Source organism: Pelodiscus sinensis, chromosome 8 (genome assembly GCF_052426305.1).
Source record: "Pelodiscus sinensis isolate ZL-2025 chromosome 8, ASM5242630v1, whole genome shotgun sequence".
NCBI lineage: Eukaryota > Metazoa > Chordata > Testudines > Trionychidae > Pelodiscus > Pelodiscus sinensis.
This window is the reverse complement of record NC_143059.1, coordinates 75,027,208-75,043,556: the sequence shown is the minus strand read 5'-3', so window position 1 is coordinate 75,043,556 and position 16,349 is coordinate 75,027,208. Positions and strand designations below refer to the sequence as shown.

The following is a 16,349-nucleotide window of genomic DNA, read 5'->3' as shown; positions in this document are numbered from 1 at the left end:
TCCTCAGCCCAGCCCCCTTGTGCCCCACGGTATCCTCAGCCCAGCCCCCCTGCGCCCCACGATATCCTCAGCCCAGCCCCCCTGCGCCCCACGGTATCCTCAGCCCAGCCCCCCTGCGCCCCACGATATCCTCAGCCCAGCCCCCTTGTGCCCCACGGTATCCTCAGCCCAGCCCCCCTGCGCCCCACGGTATCCTCAGCCCAGCCCCCCTGCGCCCCACGGTATCCTCAGCCCAGCCCCCTTGTGCCCCACGGTATCCTCAGCCCAGCTCCCCTGCGCCCCACGATATCCTCAGCCCAGCCCCCCTGCGCCCCACGATATCCTCAGCCCAGCCCCCTTGTGCCCCACGGTATCCTCAGCCCAGCTCCCCTGCGCCCCATTGTATCCTCAGCCCAGCCCCCCTGCGCCCCACGGTATCCTCAGCCCAGCCCCCCTGTGCCCCACGGTATCCTCAGCCCAGCCCCCTTGTGCCCCACGGTATCCTCAGCCCAGCTCCCCTGTGCCCCACTGTATCCTCAGCCCAGCTCCCCTGCGCCCCATTGTATCCTCAGCCCAGCCCCCCTGCGCCCCACGGTATCCTCAGCCCAGCTCCCCTGCGCCCCATTGTATCCTCAGCCCAGCCCCCCTGCGCCCCACGGTATCCTCAGCCCAGCCCCCCTGTGCCCCATGGTGCCCCCAGCCCAGGGCACTCCCCCCCTCGGACCTCATTGCCCCCTGGCTGTGGGGCCGTAGCGCGTGGTACCTGCTTGGTGAGGTAGATCTTGGTGAGAGATGATTTCTTGGTTCTGGGTTTACACAGGGGAAGCAGCTGCCAAGGGGCCAAGAGCCAGAGGAAGCCCAGAGGGATCCAGACCAGCACGGTCTGCTCAAAGCAGGGCGGCAGGTCGGGCTGGGGCGTGTCCAGCAGGGAAGCATTCTGGGCAGCACAGGGAAGAGTCATTTGTCACACCACAAACTCACCAGCACCCCCGCAGATCCCCCAGCCCCGAGCGAGCCTCTGCCCGTCTGCTCCCTGGCGCCATGTGTGCAAGCACCTCTCCCCCGACGCACAGCCGGGTCTCGCAAACAGACACCGACCAGCACCCCGAGGCGCACTCGCTCCGCTCACGGACGGGAACCCTGCACTGGACCCCTACTCCCCCAAACATAGACCCAACCCCCAGCCATTCAGTGCCCCTCCCCTAAACATAGACATGCTTTGACTTCCAGATTGGGGGGGTCAGACAAATGGGGCTGTACGGGGCGGGGTGCACACCAATTCCATGCCTGCCCACAGGCACCATTTCACGTTTGGGAGAGAAGTGACATGTTAACCTGATTCCCAGGGTTACTTGGGCACCTGAAGGCGCTAGTGCTTTTGCAGAAAAGACCTTGGAAATATTTTCCAAGGAGCTCGGGGTCTAATTCCTACACCACGAACCTTTTGCAGGTTGGGGGCCCAGGAGCAGCACAGGAGCAGCAAACAGAGGAGTAACGGTAGTTCGGAATAGGAAGCCTAATCCGAACTACCTAGTTTGTGCCGCGTGTAGCCGCGGGGCATGGAGTCCGAACTAGCGGACATTTAAAAATGGCAGCGCCCGGCAAGATGCAAATGAAGCCTGGGAAATTCAAATCCCGGGCTTCATTTGAAACTCCGGTTGACTACATTACCACCCTAGTTCGAACTAGGGTGGTAGTGTAGACATACCCACAGGGATCTTCCGGAAAAGGCTTTATTTTCTGAAAGATCCCGTCTAGACTGGCGCTTTTCTCCGGCAAAGCCCCGAGCCAGAAAAAAGCGGCAGCCATGTTCATGCAAATGCCGCGGGGGATATTTAAGTCCCCCATGGCATTTGCAATTCCGACTGGTCTCATTAGCATCCCTTTTCCGGAAGAGGGTGCCAATGTAGACACAGCCCGAGCGTATTAAATTCACATGTAGCTAATGGTTCAAATGGTGGACGCATTAGCGTGTCTAAGACGAGCTCTAAGTTCCAAGAGTCCGGAGGTCGCTTGTACTCAGGAAAGAGATTAGTAATTCCTTTTAGAAACCTCTTTGTAGTTGGGTGAGAAAAGGGGGTGAACCCTTCTACGGGCTGATGAAAAGCCGCGGTCACCGCCAGGTGGGCTTTGAGCGAGGAGATAGCGAGTCCTGTTTGTTTGAGATGTAGAATATAGTCCAGTGCGGACTGCAATGAGGGTGTGGTAGGTGGTAAGCTATTGGTGATGCACCATTATTGGAATCTGCACCATTTATGAAGGGAAGTAGCTCGTGTTGAGGGTTTTCTGCTGTGTCGAAGAACATTTTTCACCTCATGAGAACAAGTTATCTCCGTTTGCTTGAACCAGATAGGAGCCAGGCCGTGAGAGCGAGGCGATATGGTTGCTGATGGAGAGTGCAGCCATGGTCCTGCGTGAGAATGTCTGGACGATTCGGAAGATGGAAGGGATGATGAGGAGACATCCGAAAGAGGTAAGGGAACCATATCTGGCAGGGCCAGAATGGTGCTATTAAAATCACTGTTGCATTGTCCGCAAGTATCTTCTCTAGGACCCTGGATATTAGTGGAATGGGAGGGAATGCTAACGGCAACTTCCCGCTCCAGTTGTAAAGGAAAGCATCCCCTAGGGAGACTCAACCTATGCCCGCTCTGGAGCAATAGTGAGCGCTCGTGTTGTACTGAGTGGCAAAGAGGTCGACTAACGGGTGACCCCACTTGTCGAATATAGCGCGTAGTACGTGTGGGTGTATCTCCCACTCGTGCTGTTGACTGAATTGCCTGCTGAGCGCGTCGGCCGTGGTGTTGGCCTTCCCTGGTAGGTAAGCAGCTATAAGAGTCACTCTGTGAAGATTGCAGAAGTTCCAAAGGTAGACGGCCTCCATGCACAGGGAGTGGGAACGAGCTCCTCTCTGTCTGTTTATATAGTAAACGGTGGTAATATTGTCTGTCAGAACCATGGCAACCCGGTTGCGGAGGCAGGGAAGGAAATGTCTGCATGCATTCGAGACAGCTCGTAATTCTAATAGGTTTATGTGGAGAAGAGACTCCTCTGGGGACCATCGACCTTGAACCTGACTGTCTTGAGTGTGCGCCTCCCATCCGATCAACGAGGCATCCGTTGTAAGTTGTATCGTGGGTTGCGGTTTGTGAAAGGGCATGCCTGCCGTGATGTCATCCACCAGCAAAGAGAACGTTTGACTATGACAAGAACTAATACGGACCTGTGTAGATCACTCCTAGGCGACAAAGATAAGCCGCCGCTACTGCAAGAGTCTTCGAGAAAACTCTCGGAGCTGATGACAGTCCGAATGGCAGGACCTCGTACTGATAATGATTGTCCCCTAGTACGAAACAAAGAAATCGCCGGTGTGCTGGATGTATGGCGATATGGAAGTAGGCATCCTGCAAATCGAGGGATGCGAACCAGTCGTGTTGTTCCAGTGCTGGAATGATCTTTGCCAAAGTCACCATCCTGAAGCACTGTCGCATAGGTAGTGATTCAATTGCCAAAGGTCGAGTATAGGCCTCCACCCGCCTGATTTCTTCTCCGTTAGAAAATAATGGGAGTAAAACCTCCTGCCGTGGAAAGGCTCTGGAACCCTCTCTATAGCCTCTAGCACAAGGAGGTGGGATACCTTTGGACAAGAAGAGATTAGTGAGAAGTGTCCCTGAAGAGGGAGAGGAGGGGGGGTGGGAGGGAGCGAGAGAAATGGAATCACATAACCAGATGTTATCAGCTGTATGACCATCGATCTGACGTGATGGCAGCCCAACGATGTCGGAAGGGCCTTAAGTGGTGGTGGAACAACGCCTTGGTGACGGTGAAAGAGGGTATCAACGGAATGGTTTGCAGTCCCTCGATGCTCGCGTCAAACTTGCTGTTTGTTCGACTGCTGTTGCGTTGGTCTGGGCTGCTGAGGGCAACGCCTCTGGGGACACTGACAGCCTCTTTGAGCATCGTACTATCTCCTCTGGTGTGGTGTGTAGGGGAATGGTCTCTGCCTCTAATAAGGCGTGTAACGTACATCCCCATTGTTCTTAAGGTAGTACGTGTGTCCTTTCCAGAATACAAAACTTGGTCTGTCCTATCGGCGAACAGGTTCTGTCTATTAAATGGCAGATCTTCAACCTTGGTCTGGAGTTCTTTGGGGGTCGCTGCCATGTGAAGTCAGGATGCTCGTCGCATAACGATAGATGTCGCCGTGGTGTGGGCTGCCGTGTCTGCTGCATCTAGCGTGATGTAGAGCACTGATCGTGAAGATGTGAAGCCCTCTTGTATAACACTCTTGAGTATCTGGCGCTTAGACTCCAGGAGGTGTTCTAAGAGAGGGACCAGTTTGGTGTAATTGTCGAAGGTATGATTAGCTAACAAGGCGGAATAGTTAGCCATGCAGAGTGACAAAGTGGTGGAAGAGTAGACTTTCCTGCCAATCAGGTCCAGCTGTTTAACATCCTTATCCCCTGCAGTGTTCTTATACTGGGGTGCCTTTGACCTTTGCTGAACTGCATCCAGAATGAGGGAATTAGGACCAGGGTGGTTGAACAAGAAGTCCATGCCAGTAGCCGGGATGAAATATTTCTTATCCGCCTTTTTGTTTGTGGGTGGGGCAGAGGCCGGCGTTTGCCAAATGGAATCGGCTATTTCTAAAATAGCATCATCTAGTGGAAGAGCTATCTTCAAAGACTGGGAGGGGTGAAGATTCCTCAACAAGTGATGCTGTTTCTGTTGCACTTCTCTTAGCCTGACATTTTGAGTCTCAGTGACCCTTTTAAAAAGTTCTTGAAAGTCTTTGATGTCATCCGTGAGAGAGGTACCCCCTGGAATACAGCGCCATCAGGGGACGATGATGCTACCTCCGTCGGAAACTGATGCTCTGTATCGGGTGGGTAGCCTGCATCCACTGGCACGCATTCAAGAGGCATGGATTGATTGCTTGAAGGTGTGGGGGGTCTGTCAGGCTGTGGGGAAATGGACACACGCTTGGGTGGTGCCACAGCTGCCGAGTGAGACGGCGATCATAGCGACTGATCCCTGGAATCATATCGCCTGTACCAGTGGTTGTCATGATATGGAGAATAAATGTAATGACGTGCGTAACGGTGCCCATAATATGAGGACCTGTGATGTGATGGAGACCTCGGGGATCTGGAGTGTCGTCTGGAATTAGAGGGCGATGGAGAATAGCACCGGTGGTAGTAATAGCATGAAGGTGAAGCATGCCGAGTATGGTGCATTGCAGGAGACTGGTAGCAAGTCATCCTAGGAGAGCAAGGCAGTGGAGAAGGTGGTTCCAGTGAAAATGTCTCCGGACCTGGACTGGGAGACGGGGTAGGAAGCCACTGTGCCCTCTCCCTCACTCTGCTCGACACGTGGATGGGCGATGCAGAGTGGGTCGACCTCCTTGACGGTGCCGTCCCATCAGGTTGTGCCGGTGCCACCTGGTACTGGTGGAAGCAGGAGTAATGGACACCAGAGATGAAATAGGTGCTGTGGTTCTCGGTGCCGAGAGCTCTGTAGGTGCCATGGCTCTCCGTGCTGGGGGTGAGGGCGGTGCCCTGATCCTTGGTGCCGAAGAAGACCCCCGACGTCGAGGGTCTCAGTGCCAAAGACTCCAGTGCCAGAGGCTGCGCCGCTGGAGTAACTGGGGGTATGTCTACACTACCCCCCTAGTTCGAACTAGGGTGGTAATGTAGGCAACCGGAGTTGCAAATGAAGCCCGGGATTTGAATTTCCCGGGCTTCATTTGCATCTTGCCGGGCGCCGCCATTTTTAAATGTCCGCTAGTGCGGACTCCGTGCTGCGTGGCTACACGCGGCACGGACTAGGTAGTTCGGAATAGGAAGCCTAGTCCAAACTACCTAGTCCGTGCCGCATGTAGCCGCGTGAAGCCGCATGTAGCCGCGCGGCACGGACTAGGTAGTTTGGACTAGGCTTCCTATTCCCAACTACCTAGTCCGTGCCGCGTGTAGCCGCGTGAAGCCGCATGTAGCCGCGCGGCACGGACTAGGTAGTTTGGACTAGGCTTCCTATTCCCAACTACCTAGTCCGTGCCGCGTGTAGCTGCGTGAAGCCGCATGTAGCCGCGCGGCACGGACTAGGTAGTTTGGACTAGGCTTCCTATTCCCAACTACCTAGTCTGTGCCGCGTGTAGCCGCGTGAAGCCGCATGTAGCCGCGCGGCACGGACTAGGTAGTTTGGACTAGGCTTCCTATTCCCAACTACCTAGTCCGTGCCGCGTGTAGCCACGCAGCACGGAGTCTGCACTAGCGGACATTTAAAAATGGCGGCGCCCGGCAAGATGCAAATGAAGCCCGGGAAATTCAAATCCCGGGCTTCATTTGCAACTCCGGTTGCCTACATTACCACCCTAGTTCGAACTAGGGTGGTAGTGTAGACATACCCTGACTTAGCCCGATGTGGTGTGCGTTCCAATGAACTTGGTGCTGATGCACTTCAGGCATGCTTGTCCTTCTCTGCCCTGAGGGTCACCACTAAGCCTGAGGCTGAGGTGCCCAGTTTGTCAGCCGTACTCACTCTTGATGGAAGAGAGCGAGATGGAGAGGAAGGCTTCTTCTTGTAAGCAGCCTTAGTCAGGACATGATGAGATGCCTCTGCCAGAGGGTCTGACTGTGGGGTGAGGGCTTTGTCAAAGAGACATATCTCACGCTCTCTGCGAGCTCTGGCCGTTAGCTTGGAACAGTGAGGGCATTACTGTGGGATGTGCCCCTCCCCGAGACATTGTATGCACGCCGAATGCCCGTCTGAAGCAGGCATGGAGTCCTTCCAAAGCGCGCACTTCTTAAAACGTGGGGAACCAGGCATTGTAGAAGACTAACTAAGTAACTATAAGAAAAATATTTAATTTGTTTTTGTTTAAAGTATATCTATATGTATATATATATAATCAACTAACTAAACTAAGAACTATTTCCACTAAAATGAGTTACTCCTTTCAGGTAAAAGAAAGAACAGGAAGGGGAGCTGTTACTCCGTCTGCGCCCAAAGACGGTTGGTAGGAACTGGCGAGCAGGACCGCGCAACTGGAAACGGTGCGAAAAGCCGGAAGATGGCCACCGCGCATGCGCGGTCTGGCAAACAACAGCTAGAAGATCTCCGATCTGCGGCGCCGGGATGGGACCCGACCCACAGTCGAGCACCCATGCGGACACTACCCGAAGAAGTATGGATTGGAGAAATGGCCTGTAAGGTGGACAGAAAGCTGGCTAAATTGTCGGGCCCAACGGGTGGTGATCAACGGCTCAATGTCAGGATCGCGGTCGGTTTCTAGCGCAGTGCCCCAAGGATCAGTTCTAGGGCCAGTTTTGTTCAACATCTTTATTAATGACCTGGCCGAGGGGATGGATTGCACCCTCAGCAAGTTTGTGGATGACACTAAGCTAGGGGGAGAAGTAGATACGGAGATAGGGTCCAAAGTGACCTGGACAGATTAGAGGATTGGGCCACAAGAAATCTGATGAGGTTCAACAAGGACAAGTGCAGAGTCCTGTACTTGGGACGGAAGAATCCCAAGCATTGGTACAGGCTGGGGACCGACTGGCTAAGTAGCAGTTCAGCAGAAAAGGACCTGGGGGTTACAGTGGATGAGAAGCTGGATATGAGTCAACAGGGGCCCTTGCAGCCAAGCAGGCTAATGGCATATTAGGTTGCATTAAGAGGAGCATTGCCAGCAGATCTAGAGAAGTGATTATTCCCCTTTATTTGGCTCTGGTGAGGCCACATCTGGAGTATTGTGTCCAGTTCTGGGCCCCCCACTATAGAAAGGATGTGGACGCATTGGAGAGGGTCCAATGGAGGACGACCAAAATAATTAGGGGGCTGAAGCACATGACTTATGAGGAGAGGCTGAGGGACTTGGGCTTATTTAGTCTACAGAAGAGAAGAGTGAGGGGGGATTTGAGAGCAGCCTTCAGCTCCCTGAAGGGAGGTTCCAAAGAGGACGGAGAGAGGCTGTTCTCAGCAGTGACGGATGGCAGAACAAGGAGCAATGGACTCTAGTTACAATGGGGAAGGTCTAGGTTGGATATTAGGAAAAACTATTTCACTAGGAGGGTGGGGAAGCACTGGAATGGGTTCCTTAGGGAGGGGGTGGAATCTCCATCCCTAGAGGTTTTTAAGTCCTGGTGTCATGACCATGAGGGATAGCCAGCAGCCTGGAGACTAAAGGGTTAACTCTATCCCCTGTACCTAGCCAGGTAGCATTCAGCCAATAGAAATGCAGGTAGGAATTTCAAACTGAGACAAAGGAATTTTTCACTTTTTCCTCCTTTGTTTCTGAGCCAGTTTGCTCTCTAGATACTGGGGGAGACAGAAGACATGACTCTCTCCAAGAAAAAGACTCTTCATAATGTGTAAGTAGGGTAAAGTCTAGATCAGTGGTCTCCAACCTTTTTACACCCAAGATCACTTTTCAAATCTCAGAACAGGCAAAGATCTACCACCCCGCCCCTTCCTTGAAGCCCCTCCCCTTCCTTGAAGCACCACCCTCTCTATTCTCCTCCTGTCCATCACTTGCTATCCCCAGCCCTCACTTACACACTCTGATAAACAGTTTATTTTTAAATTATGAGATACATACAATTAAAATCACGTGTTTATAGTTATGAAATAAATGGTCTGTTTTTTATTCATGCTAGTTAAATCTAAAATGAAGCATTTATAATTATACATTTTGTGGGGACAGAGAACTGTGGCTGGGGGCAGGGGAGAGGGAACAGGGTGCTGGGAGGGCAGAGGACAGGAGTCTGCAGCAGGGGACAGAGTGCCAGTGGGGACAGAGTTCGGGGAGTGGGGACGCGAATGGGGACAGAATTCAGGGAGTGGGGACAGGGGAGTGGGATGCCAGTGGAGGCAGAGAGTCCCCTGCATCTCCCTCCTCCCAGCATTCCCCCCCCCGGAAACCAGCGCGTGCCTTCCCAGGGGGCCGACCCCCCCACCCGCGCAGGGAAGCCCTGCGCACGTGCGCCTGCCCCAGGGCCAAACCCCCCCGCGCAGGAAAGCCTCGCGCGCGCGCGCCTGCCCAGGGGACCAACCCCCCCCCACCTGCGGAGGGAAAGCCATGCGCGCACGCGCCTGCCCCGGGACCAAACCACCCCACGCAGGGAAGCCCCGTGCGTGCCTGCCCCAGGGCCAACTCCCCCTTCCACGCAGGGAAGCCCTGCGCACGCTCACCTGCCCCAGGGCCAACCCCCCGCCGCCTTCCCGTGCAGGAAAGCTTCGCGCACGCCTGCCCAGGGAGCCGACCCCCCTACCCGTGCCGGGAAGCCCCGCGGGCACTTGTCCCGCGCCAACCCCCTCCCCGCGCCGGGAAGCCCCAGGGCCAAATCCCAGCGCGCCGGAAGCCGACACTACCTCCGTCTTCTCTGGAGGTAAGTAGTGGGGCGGGAGGGAAATGGGGGTGGGGCTTACAGGACGCCTCACGAGCGACTGGTCAAGGCCTCGAGATCGACCAGTAGCTCGCGAGCGACCGGTTGGTGACCACGGGTCTAGAGAAATCCCTCAGGTTTTATTGTTTTTTGGTTTGGGAATTTGGATCTGATGTCTGTGCTGTTAGAAATGGGGTTTCCTCTCTTTTGTACCTAAGTCCTGAGCACATGGGGGTCCCCCATGAGTATATTAATTGGTGACTTTTTCCATCTAGTCATTACGCTTGCAACAGTAGTATTGTTTTAATAATAAAAGTTCTTTCTTTTTTTAATTAATCTGGTATTGGTTCATTTCTGTGTCCTGGACAATCTGTCTGTGGGATCTACAGGCCTCTAACGAGGAGACAGGTACCACAGACTGCAACTTGTATTTTCTCTTTTCCTTTCAAGCTCTTTGGAGAAAAGAGCTTGGGGTGCCCTGGGGTTCGGTTCAAGTGTCCACCCCTGTTTGTGGGTTCAAAAGTACTTGATGGTGGCAGCGGATTCCCCCAAATCCGGGTATTAGGATTTGGGGGGGAGTTTTTGTACCAAAGCCTGGAGAGATCAGGTCTTGGGGTTGCTTTTGTGGGCCCCCACGTCTGCATTCATCATGCCAGAGTGGGGAATTAGCCTTGACACCTAACTTGACAAAGCCCTGGCTGGGATACTTTAGTTGGGTTGGTCCTGCTTTGGGCAGGGGGCTGGACTCAATGACCTTATGAGGTCTCTTCCAGCCCTAGGGTTCTATGATTCTATGATAACAGACCTCGGCAGCCTGAGCTGACAAGCAGCTGGCTTTTAGCTCAAACAGTAGAGCAGGGGTCTCCAACCATTTTAAGCACAAGATCACTTTTTGAATTTAAGTGCAGTCCAAGATCTACCTCAAATATAAATACCCTTGTCCCGCCTCCCTCCTGTCCCTTCTCCGAAGCCCCTCCCTCTCTTGCCCATCCTTCCTCACTTTCATCAGGCTGGGGCAGAGGGTTGGGGTGCAGGCTCTGGTCTTGGATGAAGGGCTCTGGAGTGCGAGAGGGGCTCTGAGCTGCTCTTGGGGCAAGCAGTTGGGATGTAGGAGGGGGTTCTAGGTGCAGGCTCTGGGACATGCCTAGGGTAAGAGTTCAAGCTGGGGGCTCCAGCAGGGCCCTGCCTATCTCAGGTAGCTCCTGGGTGGGGGTGCAGTGGGGCTAAGGCAGGCTCACCCCTGCCCAGGCCCTGCACCACTCTCAAAAGCAAGCAGCAAATTTTCTCCATCCCAAGTCCTGTTGTGCCCCCCTCTCTGCTCTGTGGAGAAAGGATACAGAGTGGGAGGGGGCACCTTGACATCAGCATCCTCCTCTCCCTTCCCTGCCCTGCACAGAAAGCAGGAGGCTCCCCAGGGGAAGGGGCAGTTCCAAGGCAAAGGGCAGGCGATGCGCAGCAGTGGGGGGAGGCGCAGCTGAAGTGCTCGCACTCGATAGCCTCTTGGCCAAACCAGTCAGGATCACCTGCCAAAGGCTCCAAGATCTACCAGCAGATCCCGGTCGACTGGTTGGTGACCACTGCAGTAGAGGCTCCTACACTAAGCTCCAGAACTCCCAGGTGTGAGTCCGCCTGGTGGTGGTTACACTGTGTTGTGGGAAGAGCTGATCCCTGCCCATTGCCTCTTGAACTGCAGGGAGCAGCATAATGAGTAGTTCTGTGCTGAGGAAAGTCAAAGCAGCGCAGCTGTCTCTCCAGCCCTCCTTCTGCAGCAGCAGCCTGCCTGCCTCTTGCTTCCTAGCAGGGCAGAACAAGAGCACTCCTGCGATTTGCTCTTTGTTTTCTCCTGAAACGGAGAAGCTCACTCCGCTGTCAGATACTTCCCAGAGCTCTGGAAGGGGAGAGGCGCAGGCCTGCAGGGCAGCAGAGATCACAAAACACTGAGCAGAGTCATTAGGGCGGGCATTGTGGGACACTGGTGGAAGCCAATTCTCTCAACAAAACAAACAACAGAGTCCACACTGGCTCTTTGCTGACAATAAAGGGACGGGAAAAGACAAAAATCTCTTGTAGGGGAGGAAATTTTTTGTCACTGATACTGGGTGTTTTTCCCCAACAAAAGTGGCATTATAGTGTAAATGCTCTCGCTGTTTTGGTGCCAAAAGGCAGATTTTGCTGACAAAATTTCAGGCTACCCACTCCCGTGGCTTTCAGTTTGGGGAGGCAACACCCACCTTTGCCCCCCAAACTCCATCTATGCCCCTAAACACACACCTGACTCTTAGCCCATCAGAACACTCCTTCCCTTAAACACATACCTGACCCTTAACCTCCCAGAGCACAGCCCCTCACCCCATATCCCCAGGACACACCCCCTGCACACACCCTCACCCCATATCCCCCAGGGCCTGCTCCCCCTGCACACACCCTCACCCCATATCCCCCAGGGCACTCACCCCCTGCACACACCCTCACCCCATATCCCCCAGGGCACTCACCCCCTGCACACACCCTCACCCCATATCCCCCAGGGCACTCACCCCCTGCACACACCCTCACCCCATATCCCCCAGGACACACCCCCTGCACACACCCTCACCCCATATCCCCCAGGGCCTGCTCCCCCTGCACACACCTTCACCCCATATCCCCCAGGACACACCCCCTGCACACACCCTCACCCCATATCCCCCAGGGCCTGCTCCCCCTGCACACACCCTCACCCCATATCCCCCAGGGCACTCACTCCCCTGCACACACCCTCACCCCATATCCCCCAGGGCCTGCTCCCCCTGCACACACCCTCACCCCTTATCCCCCAGGGCACTCACCCCCTGCACACACCCTCACCCCATATCCCCCAGGGCACTCACCCCCTGCACACACCCTCACCCCATATCCCCCAGGGCACTCACCCCCCTGCACACACCCTCACCCCATATCCCCCAGGGCCTGCTCCCCCTGCACACACCCTCACCCCTTATCCCCCAGGGCACTCACCCCCTGCACACACCCTCACCCCTTATCCCCCAGGGCACTCACCCCCTGCACACACCCTCACCCCGTATCCCCCAGGGCACTCACCCCCCTGCACACACCCTCACCCCATATCCCCCAGGGCCTGCTCCCCCTGCACAAACCCTCACCCCATATCCCCCAGGGCCTGCTCCCCCTGCACACACCCTCACCCCATATCCCCCAGGGCACTCACCCCCCTGCACACACCCTCACCCCATATCCCCCAGGGCCTGCTCCCCCTGCACAAACCCTCACCCCATATCCCCCAGGGCCTGCTCCCCCTGCACACACCCTCACCCCATATCCCCCAGGGCACTCACCCCCTGCACACACCCTCACCCCATATCCCCCAGGACACACCCCCTGCACACACCCTCACCCCTTATCCCCCAGGGCACTCACCCCCTGCACACACCCTCACCCCATATCCCTCAGGGCACTCACCCCCTGCACACACCCTCACCCCTTATCCCCCAGGGCACTCACCCCCTGCACACACCCTCACCCCTTATCCCCCAGGGCACTCACCCCCTGCACACACCCTCACCCCATATCCCCCAGGGCACTCACCCCCTGCACACACCCTCACCCCATATCCCCCAGGACACACCCCCTGCACACACCCTCACCCCATATCCCCCAGGACACACCCCCTGCACACACCCTCACCCCTTATCCCCCAGGGCACTCACCCCCTGCACACACCCTCACCCCATATCCCTCAGGGCACTCACCCCCTGCACACACCCTCACCCCTTATCCCCCAGGGCACTCACCCCCTGCACACACCCTCACCCCGTATCCCCCAGGGCACTCACCCCCTGCACACACCCTCACCCCATATCCCTCAGGGCACTCACCCCCTGCACACACCCTCACCCCATATCCCCCAGGGCACTCACCCCCCTGCACACACCCTCACCCCATATCCCCCAGGGCCTGCTCCCCCTGCACACACCCTCACCCCTTATCCCCCAGGGCACTCACCCCCTGCACACACCCTCACCCCATATCCCCCAGGGCACTCACCCCCTGCACACACCCTCACCCCATATCCCCCAGGGCACTCACCCCCCTGCACACACCCTCACCCCATATCCCCCAGGGCCTGCTCCCCCTGCACACACCCTCACCCCTTATCCCCCAGGGCACTCACCCCCTGCACACACCCTCACCCCTTATCCCCCAGGGCACTCACCCCCTGCACACACCCTCACCCCGTATCCCCCAGGGCACTCACCCCCCTGCACACACCCTCACCCCATATCCCCCAGGGCACTCACCCCCTGCACACACCCTCACTCCATATCCCCCAGGGCACTCACCCCCTGCACACAACCTCACCCCATATCCCCCAGGGCACTCACCCCCTGCACACAACCTCACCCCATATCCCCCAGGACACTCACCCCCTGCACACACCTTCACCCCATATTCCCCAGGGCACTCACCCCCCTGCACACACATTCACCCCATATCCCCCAGGGCACTCACCCCCTGCACACAACCTCACCCCATATCCCCCAGGGCACTCACCCCCTGCACACACCTTCACCCCATATTCCCCAGGGCACTCACCCCCCTGCACACACCCTCACCCCATATCCCTCAGGGCACTCACCCCCCTGCACACACCCTCACCCCATATCCCCCAGGGCACTCACCCCCTGCACACACCTTCACCCCATATCCCCCAGGGCACTCACCCCCCTGCACACAACCTCACCCCATATCCCCCAGGGCACTCACCTCCTGCACACACCTTCACCCCATATCCCCCAGGGCCTTCTCCCCCTGCACAAACCCTCACCCCGTATCCCCCAGGGCACTCACCCCCCTGCACACACATTCACCCCGTATCCCCCAGGGCACTCACCCCCCTGCACACACCCTCACCCCGCATCCCCCAGGACACTCACCCCCTGCACACACCCTCACCCCGTATCCCCCAGGGCACTCACCCCCTGCACACACCCTCACCCCATATCCCCCAGGGTCTTCTCCCCCTGCACACAACCTCACCCCGTATCCCCCAGGGCACTCACCCCCTGCACACACCCTCACCCCATATCCCTCAGGGCACTCACCCCCTGCACACACCCTCACCCCATATCCCCCAGGGCACTCACCCCCTGCACACACCCTCACCCCGTATCCCCCAGGACACTCACCCCCTGCACACACCCTCACCCCATATCCCCCAGGGCCTGCTCCCCCTGCACACACCCTCACCCCTTATCCCCCAGGGCACTCACCCCCTGCACACACCCTCACCCCTTATCCCCCAGGGCACTCACCCCCTGCACACACCCTCACCCCATATCCCCCAGGGCACTCACCCCCCTGCACACACCCTCACCCCATATCCCCCAGGGCACTCACCCCCTGCACACACCCTCACTCCATATCCCCCAGGGCACTCACCCCCTGCACACAACCTCACCCCATATCCCCCAGGGCACTCACCCCCTGCACACAACCTCACCCCATATCCCCCAGGACACTCACCCCCTGCACACACCTTCACCCCATATTCCCCAGGGCACTCACCCCCCTGCACACACATTCACCCCATATCCCCCAGGGCACTCACCCCCTGCACACAACCTCACCCCATATCCCCCAGGGCACTCACCCCCTGCACACACCTTCACCCCATATTCCCCAGGGCACTCACCCCCCTGCACACACCCTCACCCCATATCCCTCAGGGCACTCACCCCCCTGCACACACCCTCACCCCATATCCCCCAGGGCACTCACCCCCTGCACACACCTTCACCCCATATCCCCCAGGGCACTCACCCCCCTGCACACAACCTCACCCCATATCCCCCAGGGCACTCACCTCCTGCACACACCTTCACCCCATATCCCCCAGGGCCTTCTCCCCCTGCACAAACCCTCACCCCGTATCCCCCAGGGCACTCACCCCCCTGCACACACATTCACCCCGTATCCCCCAGGGCACTCACCCCCCTGCACACACCCTCACCCCGCATCCCCCAGGACACTCACCCCCTGCACACACCCTCACCCCGTATCCCCCAGGGCACTCACCCCCTGCACACACCCTCACCCCATATCCCCCAGGGTCTTCTCCCCCTGCACACAACCTCACCCCGTATCCCCCAGGGCACTCACCCCCTGCACACACCCTCACCCCATATCCCTCAGGGCACTCACCCCCTGCACACACCCTCACCCCATATCCCCCAGGGCACTCACCCCCTGCACACACCCTCACCCCATATCCCCCAGGGCACTCACCCCCTGCACACACCCTCACCCCATATCCCCCAGGACACTCACCCCCTGCACACACCCTCACCCCATATCCCTCAGGGCACTCACCCCCTGCACACACCCTCACCCCGTATCCCCCAGGACACTCACCCCCTGTGCACCCTAACCCCACCCCCAAGCCTCACCCCATGCTATACTCCAGAGCATCCTCCCCAGGTGCTAGCAGAGTCCCTGACTCCAGACAACACTGAGGTAAAGCAGCTGCCTCCCCACACAGTGCAGAACGGGCCCTGGGGCTGGTCACCCTTCTCCAGAGGGCAGCATGCCGTGCCCCTTGGCTCTGGGTGCAGGTGCAAGGCCAGGCCCCTGGCTGCTCTTCTCACAGCTGCCGTGAGCTCAGATGGTTGGACTGTTCTGGGAGTGCAGTGCCCAGCACACGGGCCGGAGCCCCACGGAGCCCCTCGGCCCTGGCCTCATGCCCTTGGAAAACCAGAGCCCCAACCTGGACCTTTGGCCTGGTGTTTTCTGCTCGCCCCCTGAATCTGTGCGCCCCTACCCGAGGGGAACATGCAGCCGCTCACCCAAAAGATGGAGCCACAGAACTCCTCCAGCAGCGCTGGCATGGCCTAGGCTTTCAGAGCCCACAGCTCCCTCCTCTTTGCTGGCTGCACGGCTGTATTATTAGCCCTGAACGGCCAAGCAGGGTAAAAGTCCCCAAACAGC

General features: G+C 57.4%; 1 protein-coding gene across 3 annotated transcripts in view; it reads right to left on the bottom strand.

Annotated features, from left to right (window-relative positions):
- Window positions 1–16,349, bottom strand: part of ABCC2 (ATP binding cassette subfamily C member 2) — a 99,573-nt gene extending 83,224 nt beyond the window's left edge. For all 3 annotated transcript variants that reach the window (XM_089780324.1, XM_089780325.1, XM_089780326.1), the window contains exons 1-2: window positions 16,208–16,349; window positions 743–916 (exon numbers count right to left, since the gene is read on the bottom strand). In XM_089780324.1, coding sequence (XP_089636450.1) covers window positions 743–916; window positions 16,208–16,249 — 216 coding nt within the window. In that variant the 5' untranslated portion in view covers window positions 16,250–16,349. The remainder of the gene's footprint in view (window positions 1–742; window positions 917–16,207) is intronic.